This window comes from Formica exsecta, unplaced genomic scaffold (assembly GCF_003651465.1).
Source record: "Formica exsecta isolate Colony F162 unplaced genomic scaffold, ASM365146v1 scaffold122, whole genome shotgun sequence".
NCBI classification, from domain to species: Eukaryota; Metazoa; Arthropoda; class Insecta; order Hymenoptera; family Formicidae; genus Formica; species Formica exsecta.
In genome coordinates, this window is record NW_021848556.1 from 2,896,896 (window position 1) to 2,911,931 (window position 15,036).

Genomic DNA, 15,036 nt, shown 5'->3' on the forward strand with positions numbered 1-15,036 from the left:
TCTTACTAAATATAAAGATGTTAGTATATAACTTACAGATTAAGATAAAGGATGTACATGATATTCTCTTATGGCATTTTGTAAATAAGACAGAAAAAATCCTATATATCGATTTATATTTTGGCAGTGATCTTTAACGTTGTTCTTGTTATGTATCTCTAGACTTGTTTGAGCCAGCTTAGTCTCATGAAATTCATTGAAATATTTAGTATTACAATGGCTATAAGTATAGTAACAGCGGTTACTTTTAATAATACTGATGAACTAAAATCGGAAACTTGCAGAAAAAAATCTAAATTAAATAATAAATATTTCCTGACTATACAAGAAATACGGTAAAAAATAAAAAAATAAATAAAAATGTTTTATTAATAATTTTGGTTACTATTTTTTTTGAGATTCAAAAAAGATTTTTGAGACCAATGAAAAATGGTGGAAACAACAAAAACAATAGAAACGACAAGCAATTTGTCCGTAAAATTCCAATTATATTGCATCACTTTTAAAATGTATTAAACATTAATTTAAAATCCAATATTATCCTCCGATTGTATTCGCTGTTACTATATGCTTGTGATAGTTTTATCTACTGAGAGTGATTTTCGGTTAGTAAAAATTTCCGATAAATATTCGAAAGCGAATCTTAATGGTTGGTGGTTTAATCGTACATTTTACTTTCCGAGAATAGCTCTGTGAGAATCTCATGTATATACCTAGTCTAATTGTAAGACAGAAAATTGAAACGTTTATCCGTTTTAGTCAGTACTCTTTTTGTGTCGTTTCCTTTCAGAAACGGTAATCTCTCTCATTTCTTATAGAATATTATGAAACATTTAAAATTCAGACCATATATATTATTTCTTATGTATATAAAAAATTCGGATCGCCCTAATGCTCTTATTCGCACTCGCTACAATAAGATCGCGATGCGCAAGAATATGCAGAGAATACCGCATATTTTTTTTTTTTTCTTTTCTTTAGGTAAACGCGCGATTTCCCCTTTTCCCTGTGTTTAGGCTCTCTCTATTACATATATTAACATACTCTGGCATATAGTATACGTAATATTTATTAGCATGATATATATTATACATATATAATGTATATATAAATTAAACACATATATATGTATATATACTCTTTCTATATATATTATGTATACTAATAGATGTCCGATATTTGGGTTGAAAACTGATGCAAGATGGTCTCTCTGTGACAGCACAAACACCGTACCAGCCTCGCAGATAGAGTTTTCAGTTGGCAATTTTTTAACCACGCGTATCAGTATCTTAGTAAAATAGAACAATCGATATCAGTCCTCTTATGTATGACATTTTTTCTTTTTGCTTCCATTAACGCTAAAAAGAAAGTTGGGAAAATAACGGAAGAAACTTTTAGCAGATCTAGATATGTGATTACAAAATAAATGGAAGGAAATAAAAGGACAAGTTTCCAATACAACTGAGAGAAAACATGTGGTAGAAAAATAAATGCTCTGTAACTGAATAATATTTGCTTCGTTTTATGAATCTTAAAAAGCTCGTCCATGTGTGTGTTCGGATATATGAATTATAACAATATATAAAAAAATGACATTGACCGTTCTAGTTTCTAAGATACCAATATATCTAATCGCGCTTTTTTTCTTTCATTTTTTTTATTACACGCCTTCCTCGCACATTTCATTCTTTTTTTTCATCCATTTATCAGAGTTTTATCAACTTGCTTTAAGTGAACTTCACATATTTTCTCTCCACTAATATCTTTCAACCTAAAAAAAGTTCATGAATAACGACAGGTCGATTCAGCAATTGGAGTGCAAGCGAATAAGTGAGTCATTCATTTGATCGACATTCACGAACACTTGCAAACCAAGTGCTCTCGACACAGAATATATATCTGGTACTGTTTTCTTCGCGATCTCGTTTTATATATATTTATATATTTATATATATATATATATATCTTTATATTTATATATGTATTTAGTATGTACAACACGCAGCAGAGATTCGACCGTTGACCGACGAGTTGCATCGGCGTTCTCCTTCATTGAAATTCGCTCAGATTGCGATCGATTTTTTAAAATCATATTCTGCTTAATAATCACTTCACGTCCTTTTCCCCTATCTCCGACGAAAACCTCGATGATCTCGTCGGTCTCAGCACGGCCCTTTTCTTGTAAATAAAAACACGAATGCAGCCAGAAAAACAGTAAAGGATCGTACGTACCGAATTCGGTAACGTATCGTCGATGAATTGTACATTCATCCTTTGGTTCTTATCCGATTTTTACGCGATGCCGACGAGACCTACATTCAGATTCGTGTATGTTGTGTACATGTGTATGTATGTAAATAATGTGCGCGCATGAAGCAAGTATTTTAGAATTATATTTGTGGGGATTAGCTAAGAAAAATTCATCTGTGTACAAAAGTACAAACAACACTTATTGTCGAAGGCAACGATAAAAATTTACGAGGCTGACTTTAAACTCTTCACTCACAATATTATTAATATGCGCCGTAAAAGGTAAATCCGGTGTGAGTAAGTGCAGGATGTTTCTCTGTAAGATCTGCATCAAACTACATAAAAGCGTTATTTTAATTAGTGTACTTGACATTTTTTAGCAAAAAGTGTATCCAAGAGTGTGTTTCTTAACAAATAAGAGAAATTCTGAGAATAATCTCTCCATTACACCAAATCGATTTAAAATTAATTAAAAAACAAGATTTTGTTATAAATTTAAATTTTAAAATCTTAATCCATCAGAAGTTTTTTAAAATTATGCCGAACTATGGATAATTGTACAATAATCTAAATTTTCGCAAAAAAAGAACGCTGACTAAAAATCTATCGAAAAATTACCATTTTAAAACTTGATGCAAGTCTTTCAATAATTCTGTAAGAAATGTGTTGGGTGAAAAATATATTTAATGCACTGTACATAGCGCGATACATTTAATATGATGAAAATGATTCACGCTATGAAATATCTTTTGCATTTTTAATAACACGACAAAATTTTGAAAATTTGATTTTCAAAATTGTACTTATAAACTCGTATCATTCCTTAAATATAATTCAGTTGCCCTTATATATGCTCAACGTATTAATTATATTCGCCATCCAACAAATTAAATAGCGTGTCGTTGAAAAAAAATAGATTTAATTTACTAAAATTGAAATGTGTTCTTTTTGTATAAAAATTGCATATATAATCGCAAGTGTCGCTCTTATAAATAGTCATATACATATATCATAGAAAACATGTAGAATGAAAAAGTACGACGAACGAATTCTGTCGATTGACATACAGTACTGCCTAATGACGTATAGTATAATTTATTTAATATCATAAGAATATATCAAATCTCGGTTCGACGAATATACTTGATTCAATCGTGCAATTCACGGTCAAGTGCAAACGCATATTACACTAAAACTTTATATATCAAATCGTTCTTCTTTTATAAAACGCAATAATTGTTATATATATATATATTGTTTCATAAATGAGATTCTGTCTAAGTGGAATACATATCTTATAAAATCGCGTATTCAGTACAGATAAAACATCATCGTAGACGTTTAATCGCTATAATTATATACAGGATGTTTCGTAAATTGCGTAACTCAAGGGAAAACAAAAAATAAAATTAGACACAATAATTAAATCGAATATTTTTCGACTGCTTAATCGAAGTGAAATTTTGAACGAACATATTTCGAAATAATAATGTTGATATATCTCCTTGAAAAGTTGATAGATTTTAACTGTCTACATATATATTCCTTAAATGCATTAGAATTAAATAAGTAACTTTTTGCAATCCTGTTTCGAAACTTACGCAACATTCCGTATGTTTACGCAATGGTCTTATTGTACTATGTGTATACATAACTTACAAAAAGATCTCCCTTTATTAAAATGCATTTAAGTAAAACACGCATCAGGAATGTTATAGTATTCGTAAAAGTGTTACAGTACAAATGGCATGGGATAATAATAGTCCTGCCTAATAATATTAAAGACACGACCGCACTTTCGATTTCGAAATTTCATAAAAATTTTTTCTTTCAACATACCTGGCGATCGGTTCTATTATTCGCTTGTATGCTCGTTTTGTATCTAGAGTATACATTAAAATCTAAAGCTCTTCGTTGCGTGACATATAATAGAAATTTCGTATGGTTAAAACGAGAGTGCGTATCGCGCAATAAATGTATTCGGGTACAAAAACTTTCATCGAAGTTTGGCTATTCTCGAAAATCAACGCTGGAAACGCGCTATTCTACATCTCACAAAGAACAAAAAAGATGTATGATCACAGTGTAATAGACACGTTTTATAACGATTCACGTTTACGAAAACATTTCTAGCGTGTTAAAAGGAAATATCTTATGGAATGTGTTCTCTTACCTTGGTGATACGCATACACGCGCTGTTTCTCACACGTAACGAATATATGCAACTTTCAAGAAACGTAAGCGCGTACATGAGTAAAGTCTCGTCGCGCGTAACAAACGTATCTTCTCGTATGTGTAAGTGCGTATGTATATGTGTGTGTTTTTAATAAAAAGTTTCGGCTGCACAATTTGATTTGTCCGGGTTACCGTGAGGATGCCTATCGTCTCTTCGGGAATGGTACGTCCCCCGCAAAATTTGTCATAACTACTTTATAATCATCGCTAAGTTCGGCATAAAAATCACATGCGTCCAATGGCGAGCAAATCACGGTGAAATCCTCCCGATCACCATTTCATATTTCGATATATCGTGGTACAGATCCGTAAAAAGAATTAATATCCTGACATCAGATCATTGTCTTTCTTAAAAAAAGTAATTCTTAAATATCGAGTATTTTAAAAATATACAATTGATACTGTTATAAATGAGAATAATAATTGTATCGATATAGTTCTCAGAAAATTCTAATCCGCGAATAAAATTAAAATAATACAAAAGTACATAAACATATTAAAAAATCAACATAATCAATCAATTTCAATCAATCTATCGAACAATTTTCGCATTGGCGATTGATGAAGGGAGATTCGGAGCGTCACAGTCGAATATGTCGATGGATCAATAATCGAGCTTCCCCAACGCGAACACCTATGGCCGTACTTGAAGGCCATGAAGATTTGACTGCCGTCAAAAAAAATGACAAAGCGACGCGCGATTGAAATAGAAATTCGTTCCCAAATTGAAAATTTCGATAACAACCCTCGTTGTCAATCGATTCGGCGCGCGCGCATTTTATGATCGCTACATATACTTTCGCGACTTTGCTTTTTGAATGTTCGTTAAGCATGATATATTTAGCAAAACGTGCGCGACGTAAATTACGAAAAAATTTATATATTAAAAGGCAAGTTTCACATCCTTAATAGATATTCTTATCATCAAAATTATTTAAGATAAGAATTGAAATAATGTTTAGTCTAATAGTTTTTACGAATCATAAAAGTGATTCTTTAAAAAAAATATAGTTTGATAAAATATAATAAAAAATCTTTGAAAAAAATATTTAAAAATTTAGATTGTATGTGTATGTGGAAAAAGATGGTTTAAAATTAATTATTTTTATCGTCATCTAATATCATATTAGGAAAAATTTCTTAATTTCAAAAATTTTTCTGTTTTTAGCTCCTAAAATAAATATACTTAGATATTAATAACTTAGATTTATCGAAATAAGTGATGTATGCTGTTTTTAATCCTCTCGTTCTCAAATTACTTTTATATTTAAAATTACTTTTATATTTATATGCAGTACCCAGTGATTATTAATACAGTGATACAATGGAGTACACACATCTTTTATATCTCTTTTAATTTAACATAATATATTCTTCTTTTTATATATATATATATGTGTATATATATAATCTTTTAATTCCTTCTTTCTCTTCTATTCCACAATTGTTATACAATTATACTAGGCATTTCAGAGAATCACATTCAAACAAGTCAATTATATGACAAAGTTGTTTTTTGCAGAAATTTATATAATTCTCTAGAATTTACGTACACCCTTATATATACTCTTAGTACACATGTAGTTCGCGATTATATTATGTGTGAAGAAAACGAGAGGATTAAAATATTTTACCTTATGCTACGAATGAAAATGAGAAATAAATAGCATATATCGTGCACGCGCGCGCGCTTACTTTACGATGATCACTTTCGATCATATTTAACGGGAAACGTCCATGCGCTTTACTCACAAAAACGGAAACCACAGAGAGAAACTTGGATCGTTACTAAAGAGTCCGACGTGGCGTGAACAAGTGCGACAGCTCGGTTTTCCTGTATCGAAGGAAAGGGTAGAGGGACGAAAAGAGCGAGGCGAGAAGAGAGAAAATTTCTCCCTTCTCTCTTTTTTGTTCTTTTTTCTTTCTTTCTTTCTTTCTTTTTTTTTTTTTTTTAAACGGGCGTGTCCGTCTTCTCGTCCTTCTTGACGTCTTTAACGTCCGTACGGCCGTTCACGTATTCGGTGCTCGCGTGTATCGGATTCTCTTGGCCCCCCTGCGGCAGTTTCTCATCGATGATACGCGGGTCCTCGTGATCCTCGTCGTCCTCGTCGCCAGGCGTGATGTGCGCCTCGCTTCCGGCGCCGACGTCACCCGCAGTCTCCTCGTCGCCGCGACGTCTCGCTGCAACAAGCAACGCCACTATCGGTCAAGGCAAATGTGCGTGTGTGGATTCTATCTCTTTCTCTTTTTTTTTTTTTTTTTTTTTTTTTTTTTTTTTTGCTCGCCTTTGCGGGAACGCCCTTCGCCGCGTTAATTTGTTTACCGTAATGTTAGATAAAAGCGGAACGCCGTGTTCGATTCGCCGCGTCGGCACTTTACGTTATTACCCCTTCGCTTTCGCACGCGTGTGTGAAAATGCCGGCCGGTGCAACTTTTACGATCGATCCGCGAAATAATACTGAATGCAGAAGCGCGAATATCCCGGTGCTTTTAAACGCAGCCGGCAACCGCGAAAAATCGGCAACGGCAGTCAAACACGGCTGGCGGCTCGCGATTATCAAATCGTTTGTTCTCTTTGTGAACGCGAATTTACTCACGATTACGAAATGCCGATTACAAATGCCATGTATCTCGTTAACAAATTGATATTGTTGTAGATATGCGATATTTTCTTGTAAATTTCATAAATGAAGATTTTGTGTTTCTGCATAAGATATGTCTTTCTATAAAATATGTCGATTGGGATAAAGCTATTCGCAAAATAGTAGAACAAAAAAATTGACACGTTAATATTTGGTTTGCGCATCAGAATTATTAATTATTAATTTTAAGTTACTTGTTCGATGTTTGTTACTCTAATTAGTAAGAGATTCGAGAAAACTCATTTCTTTAAGATTATTATTTATAATTCGTACTCTCTCTCATAGACTGTATTTATACATAATTCTAACATCCATTACGCGATTAATGTAACATACAATGTGATTGCATGTTATTGCGAGTGTTTCACGTTATTACTAACAAGTACTTTTAATATTTATCGAAAATAGTGTAAAACATCATGTGTATGTGTGTGAGTGTGTCCGAAGTAAAAGATATTATTATGTATATCTAATTATCTACGTTACTAACAATAAGAGAGACGAGGCATTCAATTTACATCGCTCGTGCGTTATATAAAAAAATGTATGAATTAACGTCTGTATCAAAGAAATAATCGTTGTAACATTCACAGGCATAGTCAACGTCATACCATGATCCAAGCAAGATAAATCCGAATAATTATAGCGAGAGTACGATGTTGCTTTTCTCAACGCTAAAATTAGCAGCTAGCAAAGAATGCACACTCAATCTGCGCTGATAAATCAACAGCGAGGGGATTCTTAGGTGACAAACATGCTTGATCACAATCCGAGGAGGACGGGCGGAGGAGACGGAAAAAATCGCAATTCCAATCGTAACCAAAAGATACTGAAACGCGGCGATGAGCAATATGAGAAAGCACGCGAAAGTAATCGGTATCGATTATGTACCGATCGTTTCTGCCCAAGGTAATTTCACCACACTTGCCTTTGCCGATTGCTTATCATCGTTGCTTGTTGCGAGAAAGAAAAGAAAAGAAACGCTATACCTATCCATTCTCAGAGACTTATAGCGTGTTCACACGACTCGATTTTTAAATATATCGACCCGTGTGAAAATCACGAGTCTATGCAGCTTTATATCATGATTCTTATCAGATTTCGCAGCGCTACTATCTACAAACATGATATTATAGCGCGGCAATAATCGATATTGATACGTGTTGATTATTATTGCTCATTCCCATGGTATAATGTTTTGCATTACAAGCAAAGAACGATTTTACGCCGATTCGATATTATAAGCGCGACATGCTAATGAAATCACGTAGTGTAAATGGAGAATCGTACAAGATGATTGCGAGCACGTGGCAATATATAAATATGCTTAAATTATCGTTGATAGCTACGGAGCAGATACTATTGACATGCAATGAAGTTCGATGACGTAATTATATATATGAAGAAATTATAATCATATTGATGTCGACGTCGATGATAACAAAACTTGAACGTTGTATAAATGTCAAAATGCTATTTAATCATAAAAATACGTACTTTTTTATACACTTAAATTTCTTTGGAAACAAAATTACGGAGATTATGACTGTTATTTCTAACTATCCTATCCTTTGTGTTTATGATATTTCATTCATACGTATTATACGCGAAACAGAATAATTACCGATTCATGAAGATACATAAAAAATTGCTGAATTTATTCTTCGAAATTTAGGAAAATATTGAAATATGTATTTTTCTATGGAATAATTAAGCAGGGGTGTAAATCATCGGGAAAACAATTTTATCGTCTAGGTGTTTTTAATTGCTCGGAACAGTGTTGGCTGTAAAAGTTTCGCCGCTAAACTTTGCGGTCTCTGCGGTTTCTATCGGAATCCTCGATACTGTACGAGTTCATATAATTGATATTACTTCACTCACAAACCGTAAATTAGGCCGCGTAAATGTGAGAGAGTAAGAGAGAGAAAGATCTGCCAAGAGAATGTGATATAAAGCTCTATAAAATTCACGTTAAAGAAATTCTTTCAAGCGTCGAGTGTCAAGAGAGCTCAAACCGTTTTCTATTACAAAGATATCTCTTTTATGCTCCATCAAAAATATTTCTTTCCATGACTTATTTCCTGACAGTATCATATTTATCATATACGTCTTCTTATAAGTCTCCTCTCTTTAAATACAGATAGTTCACGATTCCACGTTAAAAATAGCTATAAAACAACGCCACGAGGAAGAAACGGGCAAAAATCGTGCGCGTTTAAACGTCGAACTCGGCCAACGAAAACGAGAACGCGGTAAAAGCGTAATCGATTAATCGAGGAAGCGGTATGTTTATCGGCGATATAAAACGCAAGCCATAAATCGATAAAGCGATTACGTATCGACACATGCCAAATAAAAATGATGGCGCGGCGTAAAAATTCGAGAATATGTCGAGGATCTACAAGACGAGAGCATGGGGAGCGAGAGCGCAAAGTATATTAAATTTGAAGGGGAGAGTCTACTTCTCTCGAACGGAGTAGACGGGTCGTGATCGTTGATAAGCCGGCGTTGAAGATGATGGCGCGCGGACAAGAAAGAGAGAGAGAAAGAGAGTTGTCTGCTTGATAAAAATGATTCTGCTTGAGAAAAAAAGAGGTGACGAGCGAGCGGACGGGTCGATGATGAACGAGAGAACGAGCATTATATCAGAGAAAAAAAGGGGGGTGAGGGGAAAGAGAGGTATTTCGTCCTGCCTGAGGTAACTTACCCCTGGACAGTGTCATGCCTAGAGTACGGAATCGCAAGGTAATCGTTGACGTATCTCCGTATTCTTTACTTGGCCCGACTCGCATGCTGTCCTATATCGGTGTAGCGGCACAACACATAAGATATTTGCATACGTTCAGAGATAAAAGATACATTTATATATATTTATATGTGTACTTATATAATACTTATATATGTATAGAGTAAAGTACGGTATAACAGAGCATTACAGAGTTGCTTCGGAGCGCACTAATTAAACCCAGTATATATACGCTTCTACTGCACGCGCGATGCTATGCTACCGCTGTGATAATTATCTCGATTTAAGCTAATCGTATATTGCAGACACTGCTCCGCGCGATCGTAACGCATAATGTTAACGAAAACAATAGTAATAAACTATGTAAGAGTAAATAATGACAACAGCGACAACAACAATCACAACAAGAAAGGTGATATAAGTAATACATAAACGCTGTTTCATCGCATTTCGAGTTTTATATCGATGAGCGTTATCGTTTTATCCGTTTCTGATATTTTCTTCGAATATCCTCAGACATTGAAATCTTTCTCTCCATCATTTATATGTGAAGTTTCAGAAATGCATTTTCTCCATGCATTACGTACGTTTGCGAACGATATATCGTTTCTCTTTTATCGAACTGTCATGTTTGTCAAACGAACATCATGCGCGCCGGATCAATTTTATTTATTATTTAATTTAAATAATTAAATTATGATTAGAAAATTTTTCAACTTCTACTCATTTATATCGAAATTCGTGATTTCCTATCATTTAGTCTATTTAATTATTTAATGTGACACACAAGAACTCTTTCTTTTATTGAATTTTATTTATATATTGATAGATTTTTAAAATTTTTAGTTAGAGATCAGAAATCGAGAATGAGAAATGTAAAAACAAGAATTAGAAGAATGTAAGAACAACAGAATATATAAATTTCATATTATCAATTTGAGATGTGACATATCGAGAGACATGAAATATTCCGAAATTTTATTATTTAAAAGCGCTTACATCTTCTTCCATCCATCTATCCACGTATCATAAACTGATTTCTCGTGCAAATCGTGAATAATAAAAAATTCGCTTTAATTTCCAACTCTGCCATGATACTCGCTCATCTTTCGTATAATTGGCTATACTTCGATAACTCTTTAATGAACTTGCGTTTATTCCAAGAAATTACATTGTCCTAGGACGTATCTTACTCAAGTTTCACGATATTTTCGGCTATAGTGTTTGTGTTTCCGACCGTTCTCGCGCAACGAAATCATTAGAAAGAACGAAAGAAAAATGGGGAGATTGACATATATATATATATATAAGACGTGGCATATATATAATCTAAAAAGATAGGATTTTTTTACCAAGTATATATAGTTTTAAATTGACTCACCTGCAAAGCACCAGCGGCCGGTCGCGCGTGCAAAGATTACGAGGAAAATAATGAGTACGAGCACCAGAACGCCCACGACGATACCGATGATAGATCCAGCGTCTAAATCAACACCTGTAAGTCGTGGAGAAAGAATGTCTCTCTTTATTGTAGTTCTTCGTAATGCAGTTTTAGTATTATATCAATTCCTTGGAACGCGAAACAACCGATATAATCTTCTAGTATGGGAATAAAAGAAAAAGAATGTCGCACATGAGAAAAAAATATTCAAGACCGAAGTGTTTTTAAAGTGTTATGTGATCATTTAAAGCACTATTAATTACGAAGCTGAAACATCGTATCATCAATAAAGTAAAATATATGCAAGTGCTAAAAAAATATTTAATCTGATAACGTAATGATAACGATTGATAAATAAATAAATAATTAAATATATATTTATTTGAGATATTGAACAAAATCTTTTTCTACGACACATACACATACACATGACAAATAAGAATACTTGAATAAATTTTATTTCCAAGGTATTGATATGAAATCTACTAAAGATAATATCACAAAACTTGCACGAATGTTTACTAAATGTTCAATAAATAATTGCATCATTATACAGGATATCTTAACAATTTTAATTTTAATTTAATGACAATCAATTTTATAGTATCTATAATTTCGAGAGACATTAATAAGTTTAGAATCTTTTACGAAGATTTTTTCGCGAATTAAATTTTGGAAAGGTATGCGATTAATAAAAACATTTTTTAAATAAACTTTTTTACCAAATTTTACACAATTTTACAAAGATACATAATGTTGAAAATTAGTAATTTGTGGAAAAGTTGAACTTTCTTAATATTTTCGTTGGGATTATAAAAAAATTATTGAGAATATCCAGTATAAAAATGCATTAATATAAATAATGATTATAGTGCAATACTACATATACACATCCTTAATTACGCAGCATTTCGTACGATCCGATTTAAGTCAACAAAATCTAAACTGTTTATAGCCGTGTACCATCGAAATTGGTAAATTACTCGTCGCTCGATCAATGTCAACGTGTTCTCTCGTGATTAACGTATATTACGCTCTTAGCCAAATAACAGTTATTAATTTCCCGGCGTGATCATCCCCGGAGTTTAAGTCAAACCCACCGCGCACGGAACGCCACGTTTACTACACAAACTACTTACGTATAGTAATATGAAAAAATAACATTACCTAGTGCGTGCATGTGTTCGGAGAGCTTACCATAGAAGTGACCGAACGCTCCTGCGTGAGCATGCGGTGAAGGATCGATATTGTTAAACACGCACACAAGACATAGATGGAACATATTTTCTAGAACGCGTGTGTGTGTGATCGGTGGTGATTACGACGATCGATGTAGTCGCGATTTTATGTGCGAGATCGCATGATTACGATCGTGATAATGGTGAACTAGCCAAGTGTGAACGTCGGTTGATTCAGGCAATCAAAGGAAAAAAGTGTGTGAACAAAGCGTGTGGAGCTCTATTGATTGCTCGCGTGTTACTTATCGTTTGTTTGCTACCATATATAAAAAGGAACTCGCGAATATAATAATTCAATTGAGTAAGGTATATACATATACACGGAACGCGTCTCATATAATTTTGTAAAAAACTTGTGTTTAATTGTTTCATAACATTGCACATTAAAACATTTTTAACGAGTTATGCTTTAACAGTGTAAATGAATAATAGAATTATATCTTCCAATTAAATTTGCAAATTTGCAGATTTTGTTGTAAATAATTTAATTAATTTATTGCTAAATGTAATTTCAAAAATTATTGAAACAAGAGATATATAGCAATTTACTTTAAATTTAAAAAAAAAAATTATTTTCTCTCACACTCACAAATTATTTGTGATTGTCAAATAAATTAAATCGGAACTCCTAGTACATTTAAAAATAAAAAAACGTTACATAACTCTTCTATCTGCTTACATCATTCTAATAATTTTTATAAGATGATTTATATCATAGAAAGAGTTTATGGTAAAAAAATTAATTATCCCCTTATTATTATATTAATATTGTATTAGAGACGCCACACACATTTTGTGCTTATCGTGTGATTTATTCGGGGTGCTTTAATATATTTTCGATATGTACAAAATCCGTGTTTCTAAGAGTGCACGGTGTGTAACGTCTTCTCTATAATATAAGATAACTTGCGTAAGTCAGATTTCTCGAATAACTCACCTGCTGGTTCCGAAGATGTCGACAAAACGATACGATATTCATACGATCCTTCATTGTTGGTCGCTATCAACGCGTACTCCTTCTCCGTGTCGGATTTCTGAACGCTGTCGATCCTCAGAATTACGCTCCAGACTCCTTTCCCCTGTAAATGTTACTTTGTATTACGAACATGGTACATCAATCCGATCCCGTTCAGCCAAGCTCTTAATTTCCTACGCTGTATCGCTCATTAATTAACTCCTTTAATTAAGCTCTTTAAAATGTCGCCGGGCACCTACACGAAGGTCTATTAATAAATTATTCGTGAAGGGTTTTGCTATTAATCTACGAGTTTTTACACACTCTTTGTAATCCCTATATTAAAGAGAGGCAAATTGATAATTATAGGAAATTACTTATAGGGAAATATTATACAATATTTCAATACAATATATTTATTTTTGTACGTTTTAAACTTTATACTCGGATGAATAAATGCTAAGTGTTTCATATTTTTTCAACTAAATTAATTTAATTTTTATCATAATTTTCAATCTTATCTCGCAGTTATTTTCTAGAAAAATAACACCATGTCGAATTTTTTAAATTCTATCGGTTCTTATTAAATTCTTTTTGCTTCGTGTTCGTGCGCTTTTCTAATCGAAGAAAAATCCATTTGACGATCCTCGATATCGCATCGGGCGTTGTTCTCAAGCGCTATTATAGGAAGGAAAGCGGTATGCTGAGCGTTTTCCGTGAGCTTTCGCCTCTCTCAAGCGGCTCGCCGTTAGTAATTGCATTTTCGGAGTAGAAGCTGATTCGTATTCGTCGATGGCGCGTCGCGGCGCTCAGTCGGCTTGCTGTTCACCGATCCGCTGCAAGTTGTGACTTGCGAGAGAGAAAGAGAGAGAGAGAGCTGTGAGCCTATTTGGAAGCCATTCATACACGAGCCGGAGCCGAATAGCGGCGGTGGCGGCGGCTTTTATTGGTTCTGGCACACGCTGGCGTTGTTCCAGAGTGTTATGCTCGCGCGAGCGTGCCGTTCGCTCTGAAAGTTTGCACCCGAATCGTGAGTTCCGACGAAATCATCGGACCCCATTGATACCTCGCTCTCTCTCTCTCTCTCTCTCTCTCTTTCTCTTCCTCTCCTCTTTCGATGGAAGAATGGCCCGCATCATTGAATGCACTCGGCCGGTTTGCTGTACGCGTGTCGCTCGATTAACGCTTCAAACCTCTTCCTCTTCAAATCGTAAGCTCGCAATTTACCTTTTAGGAAGTTCGCTAACTTTGCGATCTTTCATTGCAAATCAGTATCAAACAGTTGGCATACGATGACGATAAAATCTCGAATTTTAAATAAATATTAGAATCAAAAAAACAGTAAGACAAAGAAAGAGAAAGAAAGTAGAAACTTTTTATCATTTGCTTTTTTTATCTTTAAATTTTAGAGATTTCTTCCATTAAGAAGAAAATTAAGAACGAAACTAAAATTCTAAATGGCATCTCACAAATATCCAAGTTTCGCAAAGCTTTTTAGACTTCTAGTTTTTCCCTTAAACCGATTTAAT

At 33.7% G+C, this 15,036-nt stretch overlaps 1 protein-coding gene across 5 annotated transcripts in view; it reads right to left on the reverse strand.

Moving 5' to 3' along the window:
* Positions 1 to 15,036, reverse strand: part of LOC115245220 (fasciclin-3) — a 347,872-nt gene that overhangs the window by 7,172 nt on the left and 325,664 nt on the right. For 2 of the 5 annotated variants that reach the window (XM_029823437.1, XM_029823452.1), the window contains exons 6-8: positions 13,490 to 13,631; positions 12,482 to 12,532; positions 11,255 to 11,368 (exon numbers count right to left, since the gene is read on the reverse strand). In XM_029823437.1, coding sequence (XP_029679297.1) covers positions 11,255 to 11,368; positions 12,482 to 12,532; positions 13,490 to 13,631 — 307 coding nt within the window. Of the gene's footprint in view, positions 1 to 5,628; positions 6,667 to 11,254; positions 11,369 to 12,481; positions 12,533 to 13,489; positions 13,632 to 15,036 lie in introns of those variants that run through there. The other 3 variants (XM_029823458.1, XM_029823463.1, XM_029823446.1) reach the window with 3 other exon arrangements.